Source organism: Megalobrama amblycephala, linkage group LG4 (assembly GCF_018812025.1).
Source record: "Megalobrama amblycephala isolate DHTTF-2021 linkage group LG4, ASM1881202v1, whole genome shotgun sequence".
Lineage (NCBI taxonomy): Eukaryota > Metazoa > Chordata > Actinopteri > Cypriniformes > Xenocyprididae > Megalobrama > Megalobrama amblycephala.
Window position 1 is genome coordinate 56,256,021 of NC_063047.1, and position 12,308 is coordinate 56,268,328.

At 34.2% G+C, this 12,308-nt stretch overlaps 1 protein-coding gene across 3 annotated transcripts in view; it reads left to right on the forward strand.

Annotated features, from left to right (window-relative positions):
• The window catches only part of traf2b (Tnf receptor-associated factor 2b), a 47,293-nt gene extending 35,016 nt beyond the window's left edge, over positions 1-12,277 (forward strand). For all 3 annotated transcript variants that reach the window (XM_048190125.1, XM_048190126.1, XM_048190128.1), the window contains exons 3-11: positions 677-755; positions 1,029-1,127; positions 3,251-3,412; positions 4,000-4,074; positions 4,224-4,298; positions 6,621-6,974; positions 8,397-8,574; positions 10,032-10,201; positions 10,617-12,277. In XM_048190125.1, the coding sequence (XP_048046082.1) occupies positions 677-755; positions 1,029-1,127; positions 3,251-3,412; positions 4,000-4,074; positions 4,224-4,298; positions 6,621-6,974; positions 8,397-8,574; positions 10,032-10,201; positions 10,617-10,835 (1,411 nt within the window). In that variant the 3' untranslated portion in view covers positions 10,836-12,277. The remainder of the gene's footprint in view (positions 1-676; positions 756-1,028; positions 1,128-3,250; positions 3,413-3,999; positions 4,075-4,223; positions 4,299-6,620; positions 6,975-8,396; positions 8,575-10,031; positions 10,202-10,616) is intronic.
• Positions 12,278-12,308: the final 31 nt, after the last annotated feature.

Genomic DNA, 12,308 nt, shown 5'->3' on the forward strand with positions numbered 1-12,308 from the left:
AGAAAGCAATAGCATCAGACTATTCTTCTTAATCTGCTTAAATTATAATTTTGACTAACAACTCCAAATATTACTGTCAACATGGCTGGAGCAATGGGTTTGCCAAACGTTTTAGAAAAGGTCTCAAAAACGAAACCCCAGTATTCTAGCAATTTAGGGCATGACCAAAACATATGATATAAAGTGGCAGGTGCTTGTTTACATTGGTCTCATGTAGTATCCACATCAATTTTAATCTTGGGCAATCTGTCCTTGGACCAATGAAGACGAAGTAAAATTTTAAACTGAACAATCGTGTGCCTAAGACTGACAGAAGACGAATGTATTCTCTGGATTGCTTCCTGCCAAGCATCATCTGATATTTGATCCTCCATTTCTTTTTCCCATTTTTGTTTTAAAGATTCTAAGGAAATGCTACACAACATTTCTTGCAAAACACTTAGGGTCTACCCTTCTTCAGAATTTTTTCACTTCTGTTTATTACTGCACACATGCTGCTTTCACTTCAATTTTACCATTATCAGAGCACTTCTTTTTTTTGTTTAAATAGCCTGAGGAAAGAGAAGGCTATATATTAATGGTTTCCCAAAATTGTGGCATTTAAAGTCTGCTTATTGTTTTCCCATGCTCTCCTTTGAGGCTGCACTGTTAAAGTAAAATCTTTCCTCTTCATTAGCTCAGGGCCCATACCCTGCGAAGCCTGTCGTGCTGAGGGTATATTTGAAGAGGCAATGTCTATGCTCAATATTACAGTGGTAAGCTATGTTTCTTAAATTATACCTCTTGGAAATCTATCATAGTTTTTACTTCCGCGTAACTCTTATTTAATGTTTACATTTCTGTTATTGCCAAATGTACATTGTGAAGGTAGAATTACTCAGTGGGGGGAAAAAAGAAAGAAAGAAAAAAAAAAAACTCCAAAATGACATGTACCTACTGGCTCTGGGAAAATGTTTAGCAGTTACCGGAATAAAATTTCAAAAGGTATTCATTAATGAAAAAATCCATGGTGTTTTACTCCCCCATAGGCATTTCCTGATAATGCAGCACGAAGAGAAATTGATAGCTTGCCTGCCAAATGCCCAAATGATGGTTGTAGTTGGTCTGGTACACTGAAAGACTATGAGGTAAGAACATAGTTCACCTGGCTTGTCATATTGAATGTTCTTTATTTCTAAATGCCAACTACTATGATAGGCTGCCTCACAGTGACTTTGAACATATTTCAAGCTAAACCCAGCAGTTAAGAAAATAACTTCACAATAACTAAGCAAATAACCTAATACTAATAAATATTTTGTCTGTTTACAAAAGAATAACGCCTGCTCACAACCGCGAGTTTGAAAGTCAGCAGGAAAGAGGGGGTTGGGCGGAAAGTCCCAAAGCTAGCTGGAAAGTACCAGCATTACCATATGAAAAGCCAGTTGTTTTCAAAAGCTTGTTATCTTGTTCAGTGTATTTTTGTTTTTTTAAAACCATAACAGATTTTGATTGCTAACAAAAATGCTTGCCAAGTTTACATTCTGACTTTCAGTCTTGTTTTTAAAGACCTGAAATCAGTTTAACTTTGTTAAAGTAATCAAGTTTAACCTTGTCTTGGTTTTTTACTTCCATTTAGCTGGTAGAATTATCAGTCTCATAGCATTTTTCCGTTCTGACTTATTTAGTGACTAAGTAACCTTAACCCTGACTAGAGCTGTTCTGACACATAACTCAGATGAGTCAGTGTTTCAGTGTGTGGAGAAATTCCCCTAAATGTTCTTGCAATAGATATCCCAGATATTAACAAGAATTGTTGTTAGCAACCCATTGGTTTTTATCCACTTGGAATTAATTAGATCAAGAAACTATTTATTTTCTTTTGAATAATGTGTAAAATTCAATGTTAAATTCATTATTCCTTATTGTCTATTGATCTTTGATACTGTGGTCTTTGATGTTTCACATAGAAATATGTCACATTATGGAAGTAAAATATGTTGCGAACAGCATTTCACATTAACTCTGAACATTAACATTAAATTGCACAATTTGCATCTAACGAAACATTTTTTTTGGTGTGTAGTTTGGTAAGTTGATACTTATCATCTTGTTTGCTTTTTCTGAGTAACAGATATAACTGCCATGACATGTACCACACCCTTTCTGCTTAACTCTAGCATTATCGTATATAATGTTCCATGAATAGGCAGCACATTTGCACGAGACATACGCAGTACAATTGTTTGACCTTTGATTTAGACAACTGAGAAGGGAAACTAAAAGTATGAAGAGGTAGTGAAGCATTAACTATAAAAAATTACATTGGTTGCCTGTAATGGTTGTAATGGCTTGAATAAATGTTCAAGTAAAACAAAATAATGAAATATAAAACAGCAACTATATATGCATATACAGATCAGATGTATTATTTCTGGAGTAATAAAAACTAAAATCCCGTTACAAAAAGCAGTAATGTCTCGCGCATAGAAAATATAGTAAATCAATGTTAAAATAATGTTTTAGAAATTTTTCTCACCCTCATGTTGTTCCAAACCATTTCACTTTCTTTCTTTTGTGAAACACAAAAGAAGAAATTTGTAAAAAATATACTGATCGCCCTTTTCTGTGCCGTTATCTTGAATGGGGAATGAAGCTTTTAGGATTTAAAGCTTTTAGCTTTTAGGATTTTTTTCATGCAACTTGAACTCTATATTCCAAGTCTTCTGAAGCCATGCGCTAACTTTGTACAAGGAACAGACCACATTTTGAAAACATTTTAAAAGCGAGACCAGTACATTATTAAAATATCTTTTTTTTGTTTCATGGAAGTCAGTCATGCTGGTTTGGAACAACATAAAGGGGAATAAACAATGACAGAATTTCAATTTTTTTTTTTTTTTTATAAATTATGCCTTTAAGCACATCTCAGAGATTTCTGAAAAAATTTAAATTAACAGGAATTCTGTTGGGTAATGCACACACACTTGTTCTGTCTTGTTCTAATCACAAGGTCAGTATGTGCTTTCAGCCAGTAATGTCTTGTGACCATTTACTAACTTGAAAACAGGAAATGCATACAAATCTCATGGGAATAAATGGCATGAACAACAGCTATTATATAAAAAGCTGTTTTAATGCTAAGATAATTGTAAATGAGGCACATGGAAGACAATTTAAGAGCTGACAATTAGTCATATACATTAAGCTAACTATGATATTGTTCCATTCAACAGTCCTGCTAGACATTTACAATTCTTTTCTTCACTAGGGTCAACATGAAGGTCGTTGTGACTTTGAACGTGTAAAATGTGAAGCATGCCAAGCAGTCATCTTGCTTAGCGAGAAAGATCGCCATAATGAGCGGGAATGCGAGGCCAGAACCCTGAACTGCAAATACTGCAAAGTCACATTCAACTTTAAGGAAATTAAGGTAAGCACCCTAGAAGTGGTCCATCCTCAAGTTTACTGCTGATGGTCTGTGGTTTGTGTACAGTACATTCTGTACTATACTATTAATCTTTGCTGTGCCAACAGACTCAATGTGTTGCAATATTACATTACCACTACTACCTTGCTATTAGGGCAAAGTGTAATGAACTTTTTTTTAATTTTCTTTGTTTTTAAACTCCTCTAAAAAATTGCATAAAACATCTGGCATTTGGCTGAATTCATGATGGAATTGTCTTATACAGGGTAGTTGAACCAAAATTGATCATTCTCTCTCTGAATGGCAACCAATGACTGGCATTTTTAGAGAGAAAAGGACAATAGCAACTTTCTTTATGTTCCTCACACAAAGTTATCATGCAAGTTATATGGACTATTTTTATGGTACTTTTTATTATTTATTACTGGAGCTTGAAAGCCGCTGATCACTTTCATATATGAAAGTAGCTTAAAAATGATGCATAGGTAATTCATAGGGTTTGAGCAACATACTAGAAAGGGTGAGCAAAATATTTGTTGTTTTATCATATTTACTGATTCTCCCTCTTGCACTACTCTTTTCTGTCTCAGGCTCATGATGAAATCTGTCAGAAATTTCCCATGCAATGCAAAGACTGTGGTAAAAAGAAAATCCCCAGAGAGAAGGTTAGTCTGTGTTCTCAGCCATAATTGTTTCTGATTGTCATCATAAAGTACATCTGCTATGTATGTCAGTTTTAATAGAGGAAGAGACATACCTTATTTCATTTTCATTCTTAAAATACTTTTTTATCTGACTTTTTTTTTTTTTGCAGTTTCAGGAGCACACCAAATCTTGTGCAAAGTCCAAGTCGGCATGCCAGTTCAGTGAGATTGGCTGCAGGGCAGTGGTGTGTATTTGTTTCTCATGAATGCATTTTAGATCAGAATAGACCTTGTGTCAGTTCTAAATAGAAGGGTGGATATGGTTTGTGCTTCTCACGAAAACCCCAAAGGGTGGATTTTAAAAATAATTACATGCTTATGTAACAGCATAACTGGCACATATCAGACTGTTGATTAAATGCTAAAGCTCTTTAAAGTAGGATGGATTCTAAATGGCTGTCAGTGTTTTATCTTTCATCTGCTGGAAAAAATCATTGTGAAACTGATTCCAACGATATTGTTTCTCTATTTTGTTACAGTTGTGGTGTAGACTCTGCTATTCTTTTACATTTAGAATGATTTTTAAAATTAGAGAAATATTTATTCTTATTGTTATTGTTATCGTCTTGGTGTGAATGGGCCTTTAGTCATTCTGAAATGCTTCATAACTTTCAAAAGCCTTCAGATTGTTTTGTCTGACTTAGTCAGACCAGTGGAATCTTTTTGAGTCTCTCAGTTTGCACTTTTCCCCACATGACTTTAAAATAAAATGAAACTATGTAAATAGTTTGGAGTGTGGGTTAGAAAAGTACCAAACTCTCAGTTACGACATATTTGTGTATTAAAATGTATGCAGTACATTTGTGAACATGCAAAGGTTGGTGAATCATTGAGGGAAATGCATTTCAGATGGAAACTTATGTAATATCATAAATTTACACCTCTGTTCTCTACGTTGAGTTCACAGTTAGTAAGTTAAAATAAAGTGTTGCCTACCTCTGAAGTCTTCAAGAAAAGTCAAAGGATTTCCCCAGTGCACCTCTTAAAAAGAAGGTGCCCTCTACTGGTCAGAGAATAAACTGGCACAAATGGAGAGCTGCAGTAGAAATATACCAATATGAAATGAAACTCACAACTTGAGTTTAATCATCGTCAGTTAGATCATCAAGAGGGTGGGCGCAGCCGTGGTGCAGTGGGTAGTGCCTGTGCTTATCACAGCTATTGTGCTCTGGGAATGGAGCAAGGGTGTGTCCAGGATTAACAGTGTTATTGAGCTCAGGCAGCATCAAATCAGGAAATGGAGCTAAACATTTGTTGAAAGTGCTAGATAAATGTAGAGTAATGACATCACAATATTAGTTCACTCTGACGTTTTAAGATGACACCTTAATGTTTGCTTATTTTTCTGCTAATATTGGAAATGTCAAAAAAAAAAGAAAAAAAAAAAAGAAAAGATTTGGCTAATGCAAGTTCTGTCTCCTGAAATCACAGTGATTGGAATGAGATTTTATATGATAACATTACACCTGCCAGAAAACACAACTCAACCTGTGGATACATGCTTTGATCAGACAGCTCATCTGGCAAACTAATAATATTATTCTGCCAAAAATAATATCAGACATTTACCAAAAGTATTGCATATCAGAAATGTGCTTTAAAAGTGAGTCAATCGCAGTAGATAATTATTTATCACAATTATTTATTTACATCAATATGCAGACTGTGATTTTGCAATCACCGTTGTTTGGGTGGATGCTGGGATGGCAGAGCTCATTTTTAGGGTGCGTTGTCATTAACCCTTTTTTAAGACAAGACACTACAGGCAAAACCATTGTTTTTTTTTCATGCACTGGTCAATTTTGAGATTTTGGGTTATTTTGCTTACATAACATGTCTTCTTTCAGACTGCAGTTTATATTTGTGTCTGTAGATTTCAATTACAATAAAGGCCATTTTTTTTCTCATGCAGTGAGCCTGAAATCTCCACTTTAGTAGTACACACATAAACCAAATGTTGCAGTTTCATTCCTATCAATTATCAGAGGGGTTTATTCATATATCATTAATGTGATTTATATAACATTTTATTTTTAAAAACATGGTATTTTTTCCCCTTTGGCTGTTGACAGTATTTTCTGATTTATGGAGTGATAAAAAGATCTATCCAAAACCCTCTTCTGTAAAATCCTTTAACCCTAATAATAACAAAATGAAACAAGAATGTTCAGATTTCTGTTTTGGAAATTAATACAATTTTAATTCGATAATTCCTCACTTGCACATTTAAACATTCAATTTCAGAAACTTTGTAATACAAAATTTAATATCCTAATGTACTGTGATTAATTAACTGGGGAAGCATAATGATATCTATTAGTTATAATATGTACCCTATTCACCTATGGTGTCTTGCTTTAATATTTTTAACCCTTTGTTTCTCTTTGATAACCATATGACATTTTTCAACATAAAGAATTTTAACAACAAAGAAATGACACCACTTTCATATTACAATTTTTTTAAAATTTAATGTAACCTTTTTAATAAAGTATTAATGTTTTTAGGTTGACAATGGTAAGCAGCAGGAGCATGAGCAGACCAGTGTGATGGAGCATTTGCGTCTTATGCTATCTGTGCTGTCCTCTATGCGCCTGCGAGCCGAGGGGGCTGGAGAGTGGCAGGAAGATTCCGGGCTGGGATTGTATCGTGGACCTGAAGATGCACCTCCGGCGGGACCTCATGCAGCCGCCCATAATGCAGGAAGAGGAGGTGGTCCTGGTGTGCAGCAGAAAGTCACAGCTTTGGAGAACATAGTGTGTGTGTTGAATAGAGAGGTGGAACGCTCAGCCCTCACCCTGGAGGCACTATCCCGGCAACATCGGCTAGACCAGGAAAAGATTGAGAATTTGTCAAATAAGGTACTATGCACACCTTGCAGGAAATTATACACTTAAATAGTTCAGAATAATAAAAAAGAAAAAAAACGCACGCTAAGTTGGATTTATAGGATTGTTTTTTCTTTCGGACAGCAGAGATGGTTTTGATGCTCTGCTATGTGTCCGAAGGTGATGTGAGGCTCTCACCTTGCAGGTAACCAAATAATGACGTATTGAACAATCTTGCTTTATAACAGGCTGGTGGAACATTTACTTCAAAAGAATAGTTTACACAAAAATGGCCTGATACCTTTTACTCACCCTCATGTCGTTACAAACCTGTATGGATATTTCTCTCTCCATGGATAACAAAAGAAGATATTTTGACGAATTCTCTACTTTTCCATAAAAATGAAAGTGAATGGGGGACAGATGTTATCAATTTCCAAAAATGACAGAAAGCACTATACATTGATGGTCCATACAACTTCTTAACCATATGATATGTTTGTGTAAGTGAATTTATAATTACTGAAGGTACAATTTTTGCACATTTTTTCTGATAGTGCTGGTATGTTATGGGCGCAACATGTTCTATGGAAGAAAAAAAGTCATGCAAGTTTGGAACAACATGGAGTGTGTAAATGACAGTGTTTTTATTTTTAGGCAAACTATCCTTTTTATTGAGAAGGTTAATAGTCAGTTTATCATTTTCAGTTCAGGTGTTTGATTGCCAGTGGAACCTTCACTACGAAACAGTTGTTAGTAAGATTTTTTTTCCATTCGACTGTTACTTGTGAAACACGGATGTGTGTTTTTCCTCCCTCAGCAGAAGAGCCTCCGCTGTCTCTGCCATGATCCTTAATTCACACGGGATATGAAGTGGGATCCATCCTGGACTTTCTGCTAATTGATCAGTTGATCATTGCTTTAAAAGAGTAGTTTAACCAAAAATTTAAATCAAATGATGACGTTTTTATTATTTAAAATTTTATTTGAAATATTATTTATTATTATTATTATATTATATTATATTAATTTATATTTTTCAACCTAAATTTTTCCTTTAATGACAGAACTACGCATTTAACAGTTACCATAGAACCAAAGACACCAATGAACTAAAAACCATGTACGGTACCAATGTTGTCAACTTTGAGATGGGGAAGAGGAACCCATGAAATTTCAAGAAAGACGCAATATTGTTTACTTATATTTCATATGTCAGTATATCATAATTTTACTACAGCTCCATTGCTGCTTAGGAGTTAATCGTTTTCATTTTCATTTTCATCTTCATTTTCATTTAATGACTGAACTACTCCATTAACATATCATAGAACCATAGACACCTGTGTAGGTGTAGATGTATCCTTCAAATGTTAGCATCAAATGTCAAATGCTACATTCCTGTTTGGCAGTTCCATAACCCTGTTTTTCATCTGTGTTTGTTGACTCTTGAAGGTGCGACAGCTGGAACGGACTTTAACTATGCGAGACCTGCAGTTAGCAGAATCTGAGCAGTCTTTGCGGGAGCTGCAGTTCTGCACATACGATGGAGTTTTCATTTGGAAAATTGCAGACTTCTCTCGACGCAGACAAGATGCAGTTGGGGGCCGAGCACCTGCCATGTTTTCACCTGGTAAGGTTAAGATCAGATTAAAGGGCTGTTACAGGTTCAATACTGGTTAAGCTCAATCAACAGTGTTTGCTGCATGTGCATTATTTCCAATCACCATTTGGTTTGTTTTTAATTTTTTTAAAGCAAAAATCAGGGTTACTATGAGACACAGCAGTGGTCATAAACAGTACCAGTGTCCGGATGGTTTAAAGGCAAAAATATGAATCGTGTATGTTTGATATGCTCTACTAAGAACCATAAAAGAAAGTTACGTCACCTCCCTTTTTGGAATCTATCGTATGAAAGTTCACTTCAGAATTCATCCAATCCTCCAAGATGTTTATGTCTTTCTTTTTTCAGTCGAAAAGAAATTATGGTTTTTGATGAAAGCATTCCAGGATTTTTCTCCATATAGTGGACTTCAACGGTTAACAGTGGGTTGCAGGTCCAAATTGCAGTTTCAATTTCAAACAAGGAATAAGGGTCTTATCTAGCGAAACGATTGGTCATTTTCTAAAAAAATAAAAATGTATACATTTTTTAATCACAAATGCTTATCTTGTACTAGCTCTGTGATACGCCACACAAAGGTGACGTGTGACGTAGGCGGAAATACCGCCTATATTAAAAAAAAAAAATGACCGATCGTTTCGCTAGATAAGACCCTTATTCCTCGGCTGGGATCATGTAGAGCCCTTTGAAGCTGCATTTAAACTGCAATTTGGACCTTCAACCCATTGGTAGCCGTTAAAAGTCCACTAATATGGAGAAAAATCCTGGAATGCTTTCCTCAAAATCCTTAATTTCTTTTCGACTGAAGAAAAAAAGGACAAACATCTTGGATGACATGGGGGTGTGTAAATTATCAGGAAATTTTAATTCTGAAGTGAACTTATCCTTTAACAGGTGCTTTACAGTTGTTTGCCATGATAACAAAATTAGGTTAGTAAGTCATTCTATCATGCTATTTAATATTTCCATTATAAGTGTGTTATTGTAAGCATTTATTATTTATTCATTTATCTATTTATTTTTTAATACCAAGGGGTGATTATAGGAGAATAATCTATATAATAATATAATTGTAAATTATTTTCTGTGGTATTCAACATCGTCACAAATGCTGTTGATTGAACTTGTGTCCTGGAATGTTCTTGGTTCAATATAAATGTAATCATACTTCGCATTTTGTAAATAGTAAATAGTGTTATGTAGAACTTGTCTGGAACTTGAGGGCCTTGATCCTTTGTGGGACTTAGAAAATGTCCTGACCTGGGAATTTTTCAAGCTTATGTGAAGGTTCAAATTTACAACATATGTGTCTGAGTAATAACAGTGTTGTTTGTATTTTATGTCAAATTTCAGTTAAATCTATTAATTAAAATATTTTTGAATGTTTCAAAATCATTTCATTGTTTTTGGAGCTGATTTTAGTGAAGTATTTTCATTTTGGTGATATTTCTGACCCTGCTGTTTAGCACCTTTCTTCTGTTCTTCAGCATTCTACTCCAGTAAATATGGGTATAAGATGTGTCTGAGACTCTACCTGAATGGTGATGGCACAGGTCGGGGCACTCACCTCTCCCTGTTTTTTGTGGTCATGAGGGGCAAATATGATGCACTGCTGAAGTGGCCCTTCAGCCAGAAGGTAAATAAATGAGCCGATACTCTTTCACTCTTCTTTCAGGCGTTCATTTACTCTTTTAATCATTTATTTAGGGTTTTTCTACCAACTAAAGCATCACAATACCACTTATGTTTATTTGGATGAATCACTTTTATAGCAGGGACTGAATGTTGTGACTGTTCTGTTGTATTTTACAGTTTATATAAAAATATTATATTGAATATTACATGTAGTTAGAATATTACATCTTATGAATAATTGACTATTAAATGTTAAATGGTTGAGAATTAATGTGGTGGTTGTAATAACTATTTTATCTAAGGCTTAGTACATGTATTCTGTCAAGAAATATACGATGTCCAATATAACCTTTAGAACAAGAGCTTGGCATTACATTGATTGTAATTCTTGCCACCCTCCTGTTCTTTCCTTCCAGGTGACATTGATGCTGTTGGACCAGAACAACAGAGAGCACATCATTGATGCCTTTAGGCCTGATGTAAGCTCCACATCCTTCCAGAGACCCATCAGTGAGATGAACATTGCAAGCGGTTGTCCTCTGTTCTGCCCCCTCGCCAAGCTGGCAGGCAAAAGCTCGTATCTGAGAGATGACACCATATTTATTAAAGCCATAGTCGACCTCACTGGCTTATAAAGCATTGGAATTATTCTTGATAACAATGGATGATAATATTATTATATCTCATATCTCAGCTGCGGAAGCCAAACTATTTAAATGATACAATATAAAGAATAATATAAATTATAATAGCATATATTTATTCATTGATTTATTTCAGGAAATATTTTCATTGATTATAATATTAATATGTGTATGGAGTGGCAATGCTCAAACAGACTTGGGCACCAATAACTACACAATTTTGATATAACTAAATATTTAATATGCACTATATATAATACATATTTCTATAATATATATGTATAGTACACATATTTGAACTATACCTATTTTCAATTGTCTATGTAATAACAAAATATTAATTATGAGATTGAGATTTTTGTTTTGTGTAACCTAAAGCTGGCAGGATTTTTCATGCTGTTAAATCTGGGATGTTGTTAGGATGCTAACTGCATTTTTGAGGACATTTTTAGGGGCATGGTCACTTTTGCTGTAAGTATAGTCTATAAATAGATACGTATGTCATCAGTCTATTTTTATCTTATGAACTTGACTACCTTAATAATAGAGCAACTTTAATATGCATAAACTGTTTATTCATTCATTCAGCTCATAGAAATGAATCATTGTTCCATTTGACAAGATCTTATATACAGCATGTGCATGAGGCTACAATATTTAATAAAATTTCACTAAAGTAAGTTAGGAAAATGTAAGAAACCTTAGCAAGATTGAAAGGATGTCCAAACATCTTGACTAACCAGTGCTTAAATTCACTGTAGTTCTAGCCTATTTGTAAACATCATCTGATCGTAGGTCTGGCTCTTTTTGTTTGGGCTTGAGAATTAAATGGCTTCAAAGAATAGAGCTGCAGACATTTAATCAGCTTCAAACCCTTATAAAAGGGACCAGGCATACTAATAGCTCCTTTTTTTATGTAACATCACTATACTTTAGGTTAGCATGGGATATTTCATCATCTGGTGAATTGGATGCAATATAAACCCTATTCAGTTAAATTACAGTCCACGTTATTTGGATCATTTGAAATTAGTTGTTTTTGCTGGAAAGAAATAGAGAAATGAAAGAGAAAAACATGATTTTGTCTGATTTTGATAAACGAATAAAAATTCAGATATGTCTTTTTATGTAGTTCATTTATCCATTTATATTAGTTTGTATTTTATTATTCATATAGCTATTTAATCAAGCAGTAAAAGTAATTTTTAGTATTTTTAGTTAGTAATATGCCCTTTATTTTATTTTACAGTACTATAATACAACACATGACGTAATCATTTTGTTGTTGTTGTTTTTTTTTTACCTTCGATTATTCATAGTGGCTGGTTTGGCAAATTTTTGTGAAATTTAGTTATTCTCTCTAATGTATAATTGTGTTGTGTGCTAACCATATATTTGTAAAACAAATAAAGTTCATTTAAGTGTTCTCTAAAGATGTATATATATTTTTTCCAGTCCTACTCT